Source organism: Malaclemys terrapin, chromosome 5, assembly GCF_027887155.1.
Source record: "Malaclemys terrapin pileata isolate rMalTer1 chromosome 5, rMalTer1.hap1, whole genome shotgun sequence".
NCBI classification, from domain to species: Eukaryota; Metazoa; Chordata; order Testudines; family Emydidae; genus Malaclemys; species Malaclemys terrapin.
This window is the reverse complement of record NC_071509.1, coordinates 128781480-128801477: the sequence shown is the minus strand read 5'-3', so window position 1 is coordinate 128801477 and position 19998 is coordinate 128781480. Positions and strand designations below refer to the sequence as shown.

General features: G+C 43.8%; 1 protein-coding gene across 2 annotated transcripts in view; it reads right to left on the bottom strand.

The window, feature by feature from the left end:
• ANTXR2 (ANTXR cell adhesion molecule 2) overlaps positions 1-19998 on the bottom strand; it is a 176099-nt gene that overhangs the window by 78415 nt on the left and 77686 nt on the right. Inside the window, exons 12-14 of one of the 2 annotated variants that reach the window (XM_054029912.1) lie at positions 16840-16935; positions 7672-7713; positions 3116-3214 (exon numbers count right to left, since the gene is read on the bottom strand). In XM_054029912.1, the coding sequence (XP_053885887.1) occupies positions 3116-3214; positions 7672-7713; positions 16840-16935 (237 nt within the window). The remainder of the gene's footprint in view (positions 1-3115; positions 3215-7671; positions 7714-16839; positions 16936-19998) is intronic. The other variant, XM_054029913.1, reaches the window with a different exon arrangement.

The window sequence follows — 19998 nt, the reverse complement described above, 5'->3', positions numbered from 1 at the left end:
GAAGCCTCCTTCCTAATGTTCCCTGGAGTCACCAGGACCAGTTCACCTTCACTTTTCCTAGAAATCTTTCCTTTTGCCCCCTACCTCCACAATTATACCTGCCTGAGCCACCAGACAGACAACATTCAGTCCTGATCCAGTGAAAGGTTTAAGGGCTGATATCTCCTCACCCAGATGGACTAGAAAGGGGCGATTAATATAATTTGAAAGTCAGGAATTCCCCTCCCCTATATTCTGTGCCACTTTGTTCCATTAATAGTGGCCACTGAATCCCGTATTACCAATCAGAGGTGAAGTCTCACACTCCACTGCCATACATGGCTATGCAGGCGGAAGGTAACTGAAAGATCAGAGGGCAATTCTGCAAGGTGCTGAGTACTCTCAACTCCCACAGAGGGCAAGAGGGGCTGAGTACCACGCAGGAGAGGCCCTAAAAGGGTCTTGGCTATGACTGTACCATGTTTGTGTTTTCAACAATAATTTCAAAATGGTTTCAGCTTTTAGCCCTTTGTCCTGGCCAAAATTCCAGCGATAAATTAAAACATGTCTTGTAAATAATGCTGTGTTTGAGCTAATACTCACTGTAATTTATTATGCATGCAATTTAGTGCCAGAAGTGCACTACACGACTCACAGACAAAGCAGAGAACAGGATCCCAGCTCTGAAGGGCTTGCAATCTACTTTGTCCACATGAGCAAGTTGCACTCCTTTAACTTAAAATCAGCTTTTAAACCAATTTAGTTAAACTGGTGCAAACGATGCATGGCACTCTTATTGCGGTAGTAGTAAAAGTGGCTTACTTCTGTTTAATTTAAGATGATTCTGAACTGACTCAAGCTAAACTGAAATAAGCCTGGTTAAAACTGAATTAAGAATGTTCATACAGCCTTTTGCGTCAGTTTAAAAGTCACAGGTGCAACTCTCTTGTTACCAGCACAACCACTGCCCTATTATTGTCTAACCTGAAGATTTCTCAAAGTTGTCCTATCATCTATTGAGCTAGATTCTTATATAAGGCCAAACACCATAGCACCTCAGTGTCTTACAAACGTCAGATAATGACCATAGCCTCAGAGAGAATAGAGAAGCATTATCATCTCCATTTTACAGATAGGAACCTACATACCTTTAAAAATCTGGTCCACAGTGCTTATAAGGTAACATCTGCCTGTAGTTGCACACATGGGTATCTGAGATGCAACTGTTTTTTCTCTATACTTAGAATAGTAAATATGGCTATGTGGTAAATGTAAACTTTTTAATTGCAACAAGGGTGTATTTATGTTAAATTAGGTGTTAGGTTCCTGTTTAATAGGAACATGCCCCATTTTCAAAATGTTACCATTTAAACTCTGCAATTTGAAGACTCACCATGACCCCAGGTGGGAATCCAGACCCATACTCTGGAGTCCAATTCATTATAGTCAGGCCTCGATTTACATGGCATTTTTTTTTTTTTTTAACACGGTCTCAGTTAGGCACAGTCCATTAATGTGACACTTTGTTTTTGTACAGGGTTTGGATTCACTTTTACACGGTGCAGCACGGTAACCAAAATGCGCAGATCAGTGGCATAACCAAGACTGGACACTTGGGTGGGCTCCGGCTTCGGGTGGTTGGGCAATGACGGGGGAGAGAAGGCAGGAGGAATGGGGCAGGAGGGATCGGGGCTGCCTCCCCATTCACCACTTGCAAGGCTGGCTGGAGGGGAGTTAGACACTCTGGCCAGGGGATCACTGCCCCAGGCGCGCTCCACCCACCCGCCACTCCAGCTGGGGAGCGCGATTGGGGCGCGGGAGCTTGCCCACTCCCCGGCTAGAATGCCAGGCGGATGGAGCGGGGCAAGCCCCCATGCCCCGACCCCGCTCCCCAGGTGCGCGGCTGGGGCTGGGGCCTGGCCAGAATGTCCATGGCCCTCCGCAAGGCCGGCTGGAAGGGGTGTGGGGAGGCGATCCCTCCTGCCCAATTCCTCCTGCCTCTCCTCCCCCACCATTGCCCACCCACCCAAAGTCAGGGCCCACCCCACTGCTCCACGCTCCACACTCCCCGGCCGCCCCAGACACGCCAGGTGAATCCTCAGAGTTCTGACTTCAACAACATCAGCATTATCAATAATTTCAAGTTCATCCTCAACATCAGTAAAGGCTGGTAGCAAATTTAAATTTCATTAAAAATTTTTAATAAAACTTGTATTGGATAAATTAGGGAGGTCATCATGTGAGCATGGAACCTAAACCCTTATTTCCCATAGGCCCTTGATATATTTTTACACGATTTCTATTTGAACAGTATTTTTTCAAGAACGTAACCACCGTGTAAATTGAGGCCCGAGTGTACTTTGTAAAACCCTCTGGGATCGCTTGGATTTGAAAGGTGCTGCATAAAACATTTTTTCCATCTACATTCCTCTAAACTAATCATTTAGAACTGCCAAAGGCCCTAATTCTGCCCTCACTTACAGAAGCAGATTTCCGGAGCGCTCAAGGAGGACTGGGCCCAGTTATGTTTAGTTGTGGTTTTGATACCTTGGATACTGACAGGTTTTTTTTTTTAAATCAAGTTAAAATGCACAAGAAAATTGCCTTGCAAATTCCATACAGGCTGACTTAACTATAAAATGTGACATAAGGACATACCCATAAGGATGCACATTTTTCATTCTGTTTTAATTAACATGGTGCTATCATGTCTCTTCAAAGACAGGCACTGTTGTAGCTGTGCGTTCCTTACGGATCAAGCCTCTCCTTAATGTCACTATTGTCAGTGCGTTTGGCTGGCCCACAGTTGGAGTACTTATGTTACGCTGCAATTTCTTCCAAAACACTCAAAAAGGCTCTCACTCTCCTCCTCATTAGCTTGATGGAATCAGCATGCCTTTCAGCATCTATTTAGAGTTCAGATCAAATGGAACTAATGAAATCAGTTCTTCCATAATCTGCTGAGATACGCTTAGGATTCTTTCAGAGGGTAAACATTTTAGGAGGCTGATGTCAGTGGGAAGCAAGCAAACATGATACAATTATATTTCCACCACACTTTGTTGCCATCAACTTGAGCCTCAGAAAACTTGTATTTTCAAGCATCAGTGTTTCTCTTTCTTTCCAGAGTACAAACCTCCATTCTTTTAATTCCTCCCACTCCTCGTCCTCCGTAGTAGGAAGCATCCACTGTCGGCCATTTTTTGTTAGGCAATGGGTCTTCTTCTTCTTCTTCCTGTCCATAAAGTCAAAAACATTTTTTTGCACCAAGTTCTTTTCTAGCACATGCTTTTATTAGTGTTCACAAACAGAGTTTTCCAGACTTAAATATAACTCTAGTGTGACAGCAGCAGATTTTAAAGGCACTCACATGGCTAGCAGTTTTCATTATTTAACGTGCTATCTGGGCACGCTTGGAAATGTTTTTTGCACATGGGAGAACATCGCTGGCAACCATCAGAAGTGTCCCAAACTGTGACCAGTGTTCTCAAGCCATTTAATAAACTGGACTTTCCACTAATCAGAGCTCATTCACCCCATTATCCTCCTTTCCAGTAATGAGAACAAACAAAACACTGAGAGAGAAAAATCATTAACATTGTTTCCCTCTTTTAAAAACGTTGTGTGCTTAAAGAGCCAGATTCCCAACCAGAGGCCTGCTCCAGTAAAATGGCTTTGCTCTCTGTACAAAACCCAGGGCAATAGCCAAAGGACAGAGGGGCAGAATCATCAACAGCCTGCAGTAGACTGATCGCAACAGATCTGCAGCTCTTAGTGGAGGGCCAAGGGTGGGTAGCAGACACATTCCGCTGGTCTCCCATGTGACGTTTGGACCAAGTGATCCTGAGCTGTGGCCGCACACACTTGACTTAAGGACCTGCTTGAACATACACTTAAATCTGAATCAAGGCCCATGTGCAGACCCACCCGTGATACTCCTAGAACACCCACTTGCCCAGGACTGAGTGACCTGGTCTGCTATCCAGAGCACAGAAGGTTGCAGAATCAGCCTACAAAAATTCTCCAAAGCTTCTTGGACACTAAGCCACACTGTGAACAGCGGCGGGCTCCACAGATAGAAGAGTCTTGTAGCACCTTTTTTTTTTTTTTGGCAGATCATAGCTTGAGAACAAACTGTAGATGATTAAAATGATTGGATTCATCCAGTCAGTTTCAGGGGCAGCCCTCCTTGCTCTACTGCTCACATCTCCAATCCAGATACCAGCTCAAGGACATTCTGTTGGATATTCCCTAAGGTGCTCACCAAGACAAGACCTATTTCTCTATACCCCAGGAGTGGATTTTGCTCCTGTGAAGCTCATGATATCCACAGGAATAGAAGGCTAATCCCGCAGCGTGGTTCCCCTCTGCTTTCCCCTTTTCCATCCCACTTCCATAGATCTCATGAGGTCCTCAGAAAGGAATTCCAACTCTGGTAAAATCTCCTTTCCTGCAGATATTAGGAAGTGCACAAACGACAGGCTCTTCTCCTGCACATCTCAGCAAACCATCTGGAAGGGGGAGAATGTCCCCACCCCAATCTGACACCAACCCAAGGTTTCATCCCTCCCCAGTCCTATGTTCGGACGATTTCCAAACAGAAAGAACTTCTAACACCAAAGCATTTTGTTAAGGGAAGTCAAAGTTGCAAGCATTTGTCAGTGGGTCGTCACTATCAGACTTACAAGTTAAGAGGAAAAAAAAAATTAGAACCCCAGGAATTTCAGAGGTAAGGTTTCCCTTTCACAAGTGACAGTCATTCTCAAATTACAATCCCAATCTTAACTCTGCCCCCAAGGCAATGTAGGGTTCTCAGATCGATTTTGGAAGTAATGCATATTGCTCTCTTTACAGTTCATCTTAAGAAATGTGTTTGTTCAGCTGAATCTCTCTAAATCAGAGAGCTCAGATAAAGGAGTGATGGTGAAAGTGATGGCTCAAATCCTGGACTAGCTGTCCAATATTTTCAAGAACATCTGGCCCCAACAATTATTTGGCACTGTTTTCTGCTGGTGTATACAAGTATAATAAAGCCTACAGCCTTTAATTTTGAACATCTGCAATTTTTAACATGTAACGAGAGGAGGAATCACACCATAATCCATTTCTATCCAGATATACGATGTATCTGTGGGCACATTTTTTTTTTAAACAAGGTGGGGGAGAAATCCTACTTTTTTTCCCCCACTAGAAGAAGATGGGAAAAAGAAGTGAGAGAAAGGGCGGGGAAAAGCCTAAAAATTTGAAACAAAGTTTTTCAAAATGAAACAGTTTTTAACTTGACCTAACTCGTGTGATAACTACGAATTGATTTTACCTTTTGTTAACTGCAATTTTGCTTAGTTTAAGGCCCTTTTACAATGCCAGAATGGTAAAAAGGGGCCTCTGTATAAATGAGAATCAGGCCTGCTGGCTCACGCTACAGAAAGTTTAGTATATGCCTCTAAGTCTTTGCAGGATCAGGGCCTTAATTGTCATTTGTGTGTGACTGTGTGGTTTTGTGAAAGTGGTAACCTTAGCTCTGAATTTCCTGGATTTCTAATATTTAGGGCTTTTCGGTGAGGGTGGGGGTGTTAATTGTAATGTTCCTCAAAGGTGATATAAATTCAAAACACTGGTATGTGCCTGCAACCCTAATTTTACCTTAATGAAGTCTTTTTGTGTTTTCTCAGGCAAAGTTGGATTACCATGTGCCCTCCATTTCACAGAATCATAGAATATCAGGGTTGGAAGGGACCTCAGGAGGTCATCTAGTCCAACCCCCTGCTCAAAGCAGGACCAATTCCCAACTAAATCATCCCAGCCAGGGCTTTGTCAAGCCTGACCTTAAAAACCTCTAAGGAAGGAGATTCCACCACCTCCCTAGGTAACCCATTCCAGTGCTTCACCACCCTCCTAGTGAAAAAGTTTTTCCTAATATCCAACCTAAACCTCCCCAACTGCAACTTGAGACCATTACTCCGTGTTCTGTCATCAGGTACCACTGAGAACAGTCTAGATACATCCTCTTTGGAACCCCCTTTCAGGTAGTTGAAAGCAGCTATCAAATCCCCCCTCATTCTTCTCTTCTGCAGACTAAACAATCCCAGTTCCCTCAGCCTCTCCTCATAAATCATGTGCTCCAGCCCCCTAATCAGTTTTGTTGCCCTCCGCTGGACTCTTTCCAATATTTCCACATCCTTCTTGCAGTGTGGGGCCCAAAACTGGACACAGTACTCCAGATGAGGCCTCACCAATGTCGAATAGAGGGGAATGATCACGTCCCTCGATCTGCTGGCAATGCCCCTACTTATACAGCCCACAATGCCGTTAGCCTTCTTGGCAACAAGGGAACACTGTTGACTCATATCCAGCTACTCGTCCACTGTAACCCCTAGGTCCTTTTCTGCAGAACTGCTTCCTAGCCATTCGGTCCCTAGTCTGTAACAGTACATGGGATTCTTCCGTCCTAAGTGCAGGACTCTGCACTTGTCCTTGTTGAACCTCATCAGGTTTCTTTTGGCCCAATCCTCTAATTTGTCTAGGTCCCTCTGTATCCTGTCCCTACCCTCCAACGTATCTACCACTCCTCCCGGTTTAGTATCATCTGCAAACTTGCTGAGAGTGCAGTCCACGCCATCCTCCAGATCATTAATGAAGATATTGAACAAAACCGGCCCCAGGACCAACCCCTGGGGCACTCCACTTGAAACCAGCTGCCAACTAGACATGGAGCCATTGATCACTACAAGCTTAATATTCAGTAATAAAACAAAGCAATATTTGTAGTTGGTTATTTGTACAGAACTCTGTACATATGATAAGCACCAAGTATCATGATTACCAGCAACAAAAATACAGTATCTTGGATTATTTTGTTTTAAAAAGGTGGGTCAGATGCCACCCAGAATTCTAGCAGTCTGGCCTGTGCAGGAGCACACATGCAACACAAAGCCATTTATTTGAAAGAATTTTGGGAGGAAGTTTAGAATATGTACCTGGAGGAGAACAAGGGGGCAGGGGATGATTAAAGGGTTTTATTGGTGCTTTAATTTACTGTCTGACTGAGTTAATTCAGTGTATGTCATGAACTGTTATTTTAAGATCGTTCGCTGTTAGGAAGCTTCAAGTTTCTTGTTATGGTGGGTTTTACTGTTATTTTAAATAAATAAAACTGGGCATCACATATGATAAGCACCAAGTATCATTATTATCAGCATCAAAAATATAGTACCTTTGATTATTTTATTTTGTTTTTAACAAGGTGGGACAGATGCAGCCCAAAGAGGGGATGGCGCTAGTTAAGGAGGAATTGTGGCTAGAGTAGCTAGTTATCTGTGGTACTTACATGGTCCCCACCAATGTAATATCTGAGGACCTCATATCTTTTCGATGTATTTATCCTCCAAACCTCTCTGTGAGATAGGGAAGTGCTATTACCTCCATTTCACAGATGGAGGCACAAAAAAAGCAGCTTCCCCAAGGTCACAGAAGTCGTCTGTGGACAGATCTGGGACCTGAACTTTGGTCTCTCACGTGCCAGGAAAATGCCCTAACCACTGTGACATCTTTTCTCTCCAGCAACTGGGGGAAAAGAGCTGGTTTGTAATATACAGCAATATTTAATAGGATGGTGTAATGTAATTAATGTAACTGGTGGTATGCTAGGATGATGTCTTCTTGTAAGGGTCAACAAACATCCTCATACTGTACCTCTTTTGGAGCTGGAGGTGGTGGTGGAGGATCCTTGATGACCTAAAAACAATACAAAGAGAAGCATGAGTGACAGCTGTCAGCGACTGCAAATGACCTTCAAAATCTGATAGAGTACCTTAGTTGTTAACCATTCCGCTATGAATCCCCAATGTTTCTTCACAAACTGGCAACTGCTGTTGCAACTCCCTGGACTCCTGATTACCAAACGTGTGTGGGGATGAACACCATCCCTCTAATATAAAATAAAATCAACTCGTTGACAGGCACTCTTTGGGACATGACTGCCCATTTACTTACTAATTGGATAAGGTTCAGTCATTCTAAGTAAAAGCCAGTGATGAAGTCCGATGTTGTTAATTAGTCAGTATCAGCAAAAGGCAGCCCAAAAGCCTATCTCAGGACTTGCTTAACTATAAACCAGCTTTCTCATGTCATATGGAGAATTTCTGGCCCAGTGACAAGTGTGAAATGCTTTCCGGAAACTCAAGATCAACTCTAGGCCTTTAAACTATCCACCCAAATTATTTCTGCAGCTTTCACATTTCAGATCTATAATTTCAAAATGGCTCTCCTTTGTGGTGCTCAGTGTGGAATGCCTACAGTGCGGTGTTGCTACATTCACAAGCATTCTTAAATTGCTACTGGAAAATAATCCCTCCTGTTAAGGAGGTTCGTTTCTAATTTATAGCCATCCACGGGGTTTCTGGCACATAAATATTAACAATTTGTCAACAGAGTGGAAAACAGGAAGGCGAGCGCATGCCAGGGAGCTTTCATGTTAGTAATAAAAGCCCACTATTCGCTCTACATGAAGTGCTCCTAATCTTATTTAGCTTAGTCTTAGTCTTTAATTTAATATGCAATATAGCATAAAAAATAGACTTACGCCACTTAAACCCCTTCCACTTTCTTTCTGCTCTCTTACACACATGCAGCGCGTGAACTTCTGTGAGTTCCCCGGCTACTCACCTCAAAATCCCCAACAAGCCATTAAACAGAAAAAATGCACCAATGTATTTATTAAGATGATAGCAAAAATTAAAGTCAGAAACAGTTTTCTGCAAAACAGAAACAAGCTGCACTTAGCAGACTACAGGTGGGCTCGCTCTGTGGCCAAGCTAACAGTAAAGAAATACTTTATCTGTACAAACAGTCATGATTTTCTGTGCCTCAGTATTGTTCAGATATGAAAAAAGAAATACTCCACCTATACTAGGACTCATGATTATTTTGTGCATTGGTACAATACAGATTTGATTAAAATATATAAAATGACTGCTACATAAAAAGCTCCCAAAATTACATTTGTATTGAAATACTCGTTATGTTATTTTATCCCTATCCCTGCCATTAATTCCAGTACTTTAATTACCTTCACCAGTGCCTCTGAATATCAAGTAAATAAGTGGACTCATGGCATCATATGTAGAAGAAATGTTTTTTTAAATCTTGATAAAAGTAACTTGGATGTCACCACTGACATCTCAGATAATAATGCCACCAAAATAGTTTACTTCCAAAATAAATGTGGGCATCACATAGATGTATGATATTAAAACGAATACAGTTAAAAGTAAATGCATGATATAACTGGAAACATATTACCAAATACTTCAGAATTAAAATATTAAACTGGTTCATTAGTTCTTAGAACCTTCAACAGGTAGGAGAACAAATTATGGACTTTCAACGGAAGGATGTTTGTTTCATGCTTGCAAAAGTGTGTTAGAACATGATTTTTCCTCCCATACTTTTTAACTTAAGGATGAATAAATAATGTTTCTGTAGTACATTCCAGCACCGGATCTCAGAGGACTTTACAAACATTAACTAGTTAATCCACATAACATCCCTGTGAAGTGGATCAGCACTATTATGCCCACTTTATAGATGGGAAACTTGAAGCAGAGGGGATACGGACCAGATTTGCAAAGGTATTTAGGCACCTGAAGATGTGCATAGGCACCAAGAAACATTGAAGTTTATCCAAAGATCAATACCTATAAGATTCTCTCAATATTATAAAACTCACATTATCTTGTTTCAACTCCCATCCCTTTTTCCTTCCACTTTCTTTATCTATTATCTTAAATTTCTGCTATTTGTCTGAGGCCTTTTCAGAGCTGAGGCTTTTTGTTGTATCAACCAGCAAGGTACTATCAAACTTCAACAGGACTTTATTTTTACAGTGGAAACCTCTTTACCAAGCTGCTGCTGCACCCTCTGTAACTCTCACTCAGCCTCTTCAACTCCTCTCCCCTCCTTCCTGTTTCCTGTCCTTTCAGACTCCCAACAGCCAGTGCTCCCAGTTCTAACAATTACAAGCAACATCTAAACACCACACCTTTCTGTCAGTAAAATGCCATAAAACATAGGGGGGAGGGATAGCTCAGTGATAAAACATTATGGCCCTTGTAGCGGGGTGATTACCCCGCTCCTGCCCTGAAGGGCTTAAAACAGCCCTGGGGGAAGGTTGTCGCTGGGAGCGGCTAAACTGGGCTGATTGGGAAGCAGCTGCAGCTGGGCCACACCCCAATCAGGCCTTAGCTGGTCCTATATAAAAAGGCTGGGAACGAAAGGCCAAGCAGTCTCTCTGCCTTCAGAGGGAGAAGGGCCTGGCTACAGTGAGCTAGAGACAGAGTACCTGAGTGGAGCAGGGCTGGGAACAGGTTGGGGAGCTCCAACCTGGAAAACCAGAGGCTGCGGCCTAGTAGGAGGCTAAGGGATACTGGGGGTTGCAGAGGGCAGCCCAGGGGTAGGCCAAGACAGCAGGTGCAAACCCAACCTTGCCTGTGATAAGTGGCCTATACTGCAGTCTGCCCCAAGGAGTGGGGGCTAGTTGGTGACTGGCAGTAGTCTTATTCTGAGGTGAGGTAGGGATAGTGAGTGGGGGTTCCCTGGGGAGGGGAGACCCTAGTACTGAGGGGTGTACTGCCAAGGGGCAGCACCCCAGATAAAAGGGCACTGGGGTCTGAAAGAGGGACACGGGGGCTGGAGGACAGGCAGACCACTGGCCTGCAGGGGGTGCTCCAATGCTGAAATGAGCTAATTCCAGGAGACCACCAGCAGGAGGCGCTTCAGGGGTGAGTCTGCCCCTCTACACCCTATATAACTATTTATCAATAATTCAAAACTGTCATTTCTTTCTTACACCCTTGAGACTCTCCTAAGCAGAGACAACTAAGTGTGCCAAAATACCTATTAATTTTATGATGTGGGCTAATGCTCATTAGCACCAAATACCTATTAATTTCAATGGGACCAAGATTTGAACCAAAAAAAAAAAATCTAATCCAAAACCCATTAAGGGCCTGATCTAAACCCCACTGAAATCAAGGAAAAGCCTCATGACAACTTCAATAGGCTTTGTAAGTCAGTGGAAGCCTTTCCACTGACATACCGGACATGAGATCAAGCCCTAAAATGGTGCTGCTAAACTCACTGGAGTTGTAGGATAAACTAGATTTAAAATGAGCTAATGCATTAATCAGCTGCAGTTACTAACAGCTTCAGAAGATGAACCTTGTTTGAAAATGTACCCCTCCATGAAGTGACACTGGTGTAAGAAAATAATCTGCTTTGAGTAGCAGATATTTGGCCCTGTTGACAGAAATGGTATGAAAATGCTCCCACCCTTATGTTTTGACAGGCCACACACAGAGTCAGTACTTATTCCAATTTGATTTTTAAAGCAAAGTTCACTGGGAAGCCATTATTAAATGCAATTTTAAAAAACAGTCTAGGGAATTTAGGCATTTTTTGTAGTAAATTATTCAAATACAGTATGAGAATTTGCAGATATTAAAAGACATAATATTGCAAGATTGCCTGAATTTTTTTCTTCATTCACATTAGTAAAATGCAGTACTGACGGTTCTGAAGAGCACTTCTCTGTTTTAACCATATGTACAATTTGATTTGTCTCCAATTTTTTTTGTTTGGTTTTATCATCAGGGAGGACTGCATCTCATTTACTTAGTTACAAAGAATGAAGACTTGAGTTTGGAGGAGAGCCGATTTTCTTTATATTAAAAAAAAAAAAAAGTTAGTTGCTTCAGGCAACAGTCCTTTTGATCCACTCATTAACACTTTTCAAATGTTCCAGTGATGTGGGCATTAGGAAATGTCAGCACTAGAGCCTGAAGCCAGTTTGATACAATCATATGTTCTGATATTCAAGGAGGAGTGAAAGAACTGTCAACAGTGAACTCCCTTTTAAAAAAAAACAAAAAAAAAAAAACTGGTACTGTACATAGACTGCAGATCAACTAACATCTCGAACTGACTCCTGCCAATGATTAAGCAGAATACCTAAGTCATCTAAAGTGTAGTCCACCAACTGCCTACAGATAATAGAAGGCAGGAACTTCTGCAGTTCTCATTTGTTTTTGTTCAAAGTCTGTAACAACTTTATTCCTTTTTGTTTTGATTCTGGTGATACAACAGTTTTTAGGTTTGGGAGCTGCTGCTCTCTTCCTGTCCCATGAAACTAAATACTTCCATCAGCAAGACAACCATGTCTATGGTTTCATCCACCGTTTCTCTAATGTTCTTGAAGGAGTGATCAATAGTCAAGGACATTTACATCGAAGACAGTAATAGGCAACTAACTGGGATAATGAATAATGTTAACATGCTGAATGTGGAATAGAAGGAAGGAATAAGAGAACATTATCATAATCTAAGGATTTGCAGTGTTGTTGTAGCTGCATTGGTACCAGGATATTATAGACACAAGATGGGTGAGGTAACATCTTTAATTAATCCAACTTCTGTTGGTGAGAGACAAGCTTTCACGCTTACACAGAGCTCTTCTTCAGGTCTGGAAAATATACTCAGAATGTCACAAGGTGGATCAGATTGTTTAGCATAACTTCTTGAGATGTATTTCAAAGACCATTCAAAATTAAGTGTCCCATTAACACCTCTCTAATCATGGGGAGAGAAGAGGAAAAGGGGGGGAAGCTGTGGGAGGGGGTTAAGTGCGTTATATGTTGTTGTAATAAACTCTATATCCAGTGTCTCTATTCAGTCCATGATTTTTAGTATCTAGCAAAGTTAAGAATTTAAGCTCCCAGGCTCATCTTTTGATGGTATTGTGCAGGTCTTCTTTGAGGATGAGGACTGAGAGGTCAGTTATAGAGTGATCACTTTATGAAAAGTGTTTACCCAGAGTTGATCTGGTGTTTGTCTTATTTTTCTGTGACAGTTCAAGGGGACACAATCGTAGTCTTCAACCACGATGACTATGTTCACAAGGCCAGTAGACTACTGTTTCTCACCACCCATTATAAAGAACTCAAAACATACCCCACACCACAATTTACCCAGGAATTTAAGGATATCAAAATTCTTCCTTAAACAACTCCAAAGAGAAACTCTACAACTTCATCCCCCACAAAACCAACCCAGGGTTTTACATCAGGGGTGGACAAACTTTTTGGTCCGAGGGCCGCATCTGGGAATAGAAATTGTATGGCGGGCCATGAATGTTCCCAAAATTGGGGTTGGGGTGTGGGAGGGCGGTGAGGGCTCTGGGGTGGGGCCAGAAATGAGTTCAGAGTGCGGGAGGGGGCTCCAGGCTGGGGCAGGGGTAGAGTGAGGGCTCCGGCTGGGGGTGCAGGCTCTTGGGTGGGGCTGGGTATGAGGAGTTTGGGGTGTAGGAGGGTGCTCTGCGCTGGGACCAAGGGATTTGAAGGGTGGGAGGGGGATCAGGGTTGGGGTGCAGGCACTGGCTGGGGGTGCAGGCTCTGGGGTGGGGCTGGAGATGAGGGGTTTGGGGTGCAGGAGAGTGCTCTGGGCTGGGATTGAGGGGTTTGGAGGGTGGGAGGGGGATCAGGGCTGGGGCAAGGGGTTGGGGCATGGAGAACGGCTCCTAGAAGCAGAGGCATGTCCCTTCTCTGACTCCTATGCGGAGGCGCGGCCAGGGGACTCAGCACTCTGCCCTGCTCGCAGGAACTGCCCCTGCAGCTCCCATTGGCTGCAGTTCCCGGCCAATGGGAGCTGCAGGGGCAGCGTGCAGAGCAGAGCCCCCTGGCTGCGCCTACGCATAGGAGCCAGAGCAGGGCCATGCTGCTGCTTCTGGGAGCTGTGTGGCGCGGCCCCCAACCCTGCTCCCCAGCTGGAGTGGGCCAAGCCCTGTCCCGATTTTATAGGGACAGTCCCGATTTTTGGGTCTTTTTCTTGTATAGGCTTCTATTGCTCCCCATCCCGTGTCCTGATTTTTCACATTTGCTGTCTGGTCACCCTAGCCTCAGACGCCGCTCCCCAGCACGAGCTCGAGGGCTGGCTTAAAATGGCTGGCGGGCCAGATGTGGCCTGCGGGCCGTTTGCCCACCCCTGTTCTACATGCTTCCCAAGGTATACAAACAAGGGAACTCAGGCAGACCCAACATATCTGCCCATGGCACTCTTACCGAAGTGGTTTGAGGATGGTCTCATAGAAGCTCAAACCACTCATCATACAAAGGGCCAGCTTCCTCCAGAATCTCTGCAACATTAACAACCTTCCTCAGAACATCATCTTTGCCACATGGCTGCCACTTCACTATACACCAACATCCCTCACAACGACAGCATCGCTGTCTGCCTCAAATATTTACAAGACAATGGACAACCTACAGACATCCACCCAAAACACATCATCAAACTCATCCATTTAATCCTCACTCATCACAATTTTATATTCAACAGCAAACACTTAGTCCAAACCATGGGAACAGCCATGAGTATTAGGATGGCTCCTCATTATGCCAACCGCTTCATGGGCCACCTTGAAAAAGAATTTCTGGACAAATGCACCACGACACCAATGATATACCTGAGCTACAACAGACATTCTCCAGACTCCATCATAGATTTCCACCACAACTTCAATACAGAATACAGAAATAGAACTCCCTCCAACTGCACACCCCTAATTGTCCCCTACCACTCCACACGGGAATCCATGGTATCAAACAACTAAAACCCATACCAGATGGAGACTACATCCTGAAAGAAATCTTCCCTGAACCCCCTATTCTGGACTTGAAACAGCCCCTCCCAACCTCTCCAAGCTCATTATCAGAAGCAAGCTTCCCATAGACCAGGACACACCAACTCAGAGCTGCACCAGACCCTGCCAGAACAACAGATGTAAAATCTGTACACATATCTCCACTGCTATAATGATCAACACCCCCCACAACACCTTTCAAGATACATGCCTGTCATGTGGCATACCTCATCCCGTGCACTAAATGCCCCAATGACCACTATGTAGGTGAAGCCAGACAATCACTACAATCACACAGAAAAATGATAAAAGATAAAAACACCATATCACCTGTGGGTGAACACTTTTCATAAAGAGATCACTCTGTATCTGACCTCTTTTTCCTCATTCTCAAAGGAAACCTGTACAACATCTTCAAAAAATGAACCTTGGAGCTCAATAAGACTGAACAGAAACACTGACTTTATGGCTTATTACAACAATCTATAGCCCACTTAACCACCCTCCCACACAAACACACATCTTTTTTTCTCCTTCCCCGCCCCCCAGGACTGAAGAGGTATTAATGGGACACCTCACCTTGAATGGCCCCTCGAAATATGCATTAACTACCTATGCTAAACTATCCACCTTGTGTTTAGCTGTGACAGAGTACATTTCCCAGACCTGAAGTAGAGTTCTGTGTAAGCTTGAAAGCTTGTCTTTCAGGACAGAAGCTGGGCCAATAAAAGATATTACCTCACCCACCTTGTCTCTCTAATGTAAGGACATGGCTGTCAAACCAAAAACTATTGAAGTGTCAGTATTTGATAAGAAAGTTCACTGAGTGTTCAGAACTCAGTGCTATTGTAGCACTAGGCCCTAAAACCACACCCTGGTCAGACTGGCAGAGACCCTGGGGGTATTTCACCTTCCTCTGCAGCTTTAAACTAGTGTAAATGGTGAATTCTCTGTAACTTGAAGTCCTTAAACCATGATTTGAGGTTTTCAGTAACTCAGCCAGAGGGTAGGGGTCTATTATAGGAGTGGGTAGGTAAGGTTCTGTGGCCTGCAATGTGCAGGAGGTCAGAGTAGATGACCACGTTGGTCCCTTCTGACCTTAACATCTATGAGTCTAAAGAACATGACCCAAAGATATCCTCCTGGAGATGTCTTGGGACAATCCTGTGAAGGGTGGGACAGGGGAAGGATTTTTCCCATTAGAGAAGGGCCATTGGCTCTGCTCTTGGAAAGAGTAGAACATGGGAGATCCGCAGAAGGCTGAGGTCCAGTACCTCTATGCCAGTTTTGAGGCCCTCTCGTCCTCACAACCTGCTTCCAGTTAGCAGTGGGAATAACTGCAACCTCAGTGCTTCAGTAACAGCCTTGGAGCATTTGGGAAGAGGGATGATATTTCACTGCCCCAACCCCAAGGAGACCTCCCCTGTGACAAATCTGGGTAGACGGAATACAGTGCCAGGTTGGAAGAAATTGCCACCTCATCAAAATCCACCAATCTCAAACTCCTGCCATGCATGTGTGTGGGAGGGAATTGAAGCACCATTGCGGACTGCTGTTTTGAGATAAAGAATGTTCATTATTCAGATGAAAGTAGATGTAATATATGTAATATAGACAGGCTGACAATTTCATTTTTTGCAAGGGATTAATAAGAGAATAAAGGATTTGCAACTTGAGAGTCCATAATGGACTACAAATATCAATTTTAGTGCTAGTGCTTTTAAAATAGTCCTTGATTTCAGAAAAACATCTGCACACCATTATAGCCTCAACTTTCAAATAATAGAGGAAAAGCTTTTATGAAAGATTTTACAGAAATATGGCATTCGGGTAAGAGCCAAAACGAGAGACACCAGTCTTCCTATCCTGGTTCATCTGTGCTTAGGTTTCTGTCAAAGCAGCAACTGCTTTAAAGAACACAGTTACTTTACCGTTATTAAACAGACCTTTTCTGTGGCTTACAATATACCACTGAGAAAGATATCCCAAACCTACGTCTCATCTAGTATATAAACTCTTGTACTTAATCCATTCTATACAGCAACTGTGCTGCTCTACTACTTGCTTTCAAGAAACATATATGAAAAATAATCTATATTTCCCAACAAGAGTTTGGTGACAGTTATAGGTCATACGTCCAAATTAGCCATTTACGTTTTTTTACTTACCACTTTGCAACAAAGAGGCCAGAACCACCATAAAAGACCAATAGCCACCAAAAGTAACAGCACAAGAATGGCAATAAGGGCAGCTATACCATTCGACTATGGAGAAACAAGAAGGGAAAAGAGAGTCACTGGATGATGTTAACAATTTCTATCTCATTAATAAATGTTTTTCGTCTCTTCCTCCCGCCCCCCCCCCTCCCCCAAACCAGTTACATCTTGATTCACATACATCTTGATTCACATACATTCCTACTTGCCGGACCCTCTTTCTGCGGATCTTACTCAGAAAAAACTCTTTATGAAGCCTTTAGTATCAGGCCCGCTCTGGGCCACATTCACCCCTAGTTAGCTCCTCTGACACCTTGTATATTTAGTTCCCTCCCCTTCTGGGAACCGAGGAATGTACCTGGTAAACCAGGATGCTTTAAAGAAGCTGTATGATAAAATGAATGATGTGTATCAACTACAAAACAGAGCAGAAGAGAGATTAAAAGGTAATGTATATGTTCTCCAGTGCCTTATGTATTCTTGGTTTTGGAGAAACTCAGAGGCATAGGCTATTTTAAAGGACTGGACACAGCATCAATATAGAATATGACAGGGCACAAAACTTTGAACTGTAAAACAAAGAACATTGAAACTCATGTACCTGTGCCATTTTATGGACCTGTGTTCCAGACCAGTGTGTGCCATCACTGCACAAATCACACTTGGAAAATAATGGGCCCAATTCTCCTCTCATTTACTCCAGTGTAAGTCAGGAGTAACTCCACAAAGTCAATGGAGTTATACTGATGTGAAACTGGCACAAGTGAGAGGAGAATCAGGCTTAATATGGAGGGGGAAAAGGTCACTGGCACAGGTACACCAGGCATCCAGTGGCTAATGACTTTAAAGGATTACATTAAGAGCTGCCTAAGGAAAGCTGTTTGCCAGATCATCAATTCAGTCTGCAACCATTGATAGGAAAGAGAATAGGAAGTAGAGTCCCAGGAGGGGTGTATAGGTAGGGCCCTACCAAATTCACGGTCCATTTTGGCCAATTTCATGGTCATAGGATCTTAAAAATCATACATTTCATGATTTTAGCTATTTAAATCTGAAATTTCGCAGGGTTGTGATTGTAGGGGTCCTGACCCAAAAAGGAGCTGTGGGGGCTCACAAAGTTATTGTACGGGGGTTTGTGGTACTGCTACCCTTACTTCTGCACTGGTCCTGGGGGCAGTGCTGCCTTCAGAGCTGGGAAGCTGGACAGCGGCGGCTGCTGGCTGGGAGCCCAGCTCTGAAGGCAGAGCCACCGCCAGCAGCAGTGCAGAAGTGAGGGTGGTATGGTATGGTGTTGCCACCCTTAATTCTGCGCTGCTGCCTGCAGAGCTCGGCCCTCAGTCAGCAGCCACCACTCTCCAGCCACCCAGCTCTGAAGGCAGCAGCACAGAAGTGAGGGTGGTATGGTATGGTGTTGCCACCCTTACTTCTGCGCTGCTGCTGGCAGGGTGCTGACTTCACAGCTGGGTGCCCAGCCAACAGATACTGCTCTCTGGCCACCCAGCTTTGATGGCAGCACAGAAGTAAGGGTGGCAATATTGCAAACCCCCTAAAATAACCTTGCAACCCCCTTGCAACTCCCTTTTGGGTCAGGATCCCCAGTTTGAGAAATGCTGGTCTCCCCCCGTGAAATCTGTCTAGTATAGGGTAAAAGCACAGAAAAGACCAGATTTCACAGGGGGAGACCAGATTTCATGGTCTGTGACGTGTTTTTCATGCCCATGAATTTGGTAGGGCCCTATGTATAGGGCTCCTATACCATGGTGTTTGGCATTCTAAAAATAAAGATTTAATTATAGTCCTGAAGTCTGAATGCTCATCTTGCCCTGCAGGGAAAAAAAACATAAGAACTACCGGACTGGATGTAACCGGTGGTCTATCAAGTTCAGTATCATGTCTCCGACAGTGGCAAATACCAGTTGCTGCAGAGGAAGATGCAAAGGAACCTAGTGTAGACAGTTATGGGATAACAAGAAGTTTCCGTCTAACCCAACGGGACATGTGGAATTTTAAGGAGCCATGACTGTTGGTTCAATAAAAGGTACTACCTCAACCCCTTGTCTCTCTCAATAGACAGATACTCCACTGAGACCTTTAAACTCAGATAGTCTCACAAGGTCATACAAGTCACACAAAGTCACTGCTTTGGCTCATGCATGCTAGCAAAGATGGCCGAAGGCTAAATGGTGCCACTTAGGCCTAGGCTAATTGGGCCATGAGGCTCTTAAAGAGCCACACTCTCAGAGGCACACAGAGAGGGATTACGCTTAGCCTATTTCAAGTTAGCTGTCAGCCCATTTTGCCGCTTTTGTCAGTGTGTGAAGGATGACTCTCAAAAAGTCTTAGACTGCACCTCTAACCTTATTTTTAAGGGAGGACGTGGAGAACAGAAGTGGCTAAAAGCCCCAAACCCACATCCTCTGCGTGCTCTTTTTCTAAATCCTGGGTATAGTGTGCTCCACAGCATGCTGATTTGGAACAACATTAAGGGGAAATCAGTGATGTGCTTTGTGTGAATGAGACGTATTCACATTTCATAGGGGGACCAAAAAAAAAAAAAAAGGCAAAGGATTCAGCTTGATTCTCCTCTCATGCCAGAGTAAAGTAGGAGTCATTGTATTGAAGTCATGCTGGTGTAAATAAGAGGAGAATCAAGCCCTACTCAAATGATGACTAATAATGTGTAAATGTTAGGAGACCATTTAAGATGGTATCATAAGTAAATAATGGCCAGGCCTCGCTGCAACACCTTTTTTGTTTGTTTTTTCTGCCGCAACTTCAGTTTGCTGTTGAAGGCTGTAACTTTTGTACCAGGTTAGCCATCAGCTGCTCTGCCATTAGAATTAGCTCAGTGTTCGAGCAGTGACCCATTTCTATGCAGTTGCCCATCTGCTACTATGGAAACAACAGTTCTCCTTGTATGGCCCTTCCTTCACTGCACAATGCATGACATGAGGGTTTACAAAGAAAAAAGATGAGCAGAAGTAGTGCTGGATTTCCTGTCAGTTCACGTCTGTAGTCATTCTGCTTCCTGCTGCTTGAAAACTTTTAACCACAGAGAAACAAAATGGGTTAAGGTTTTGCCATGAACGGAGCAGAGGAATAAAATGATTT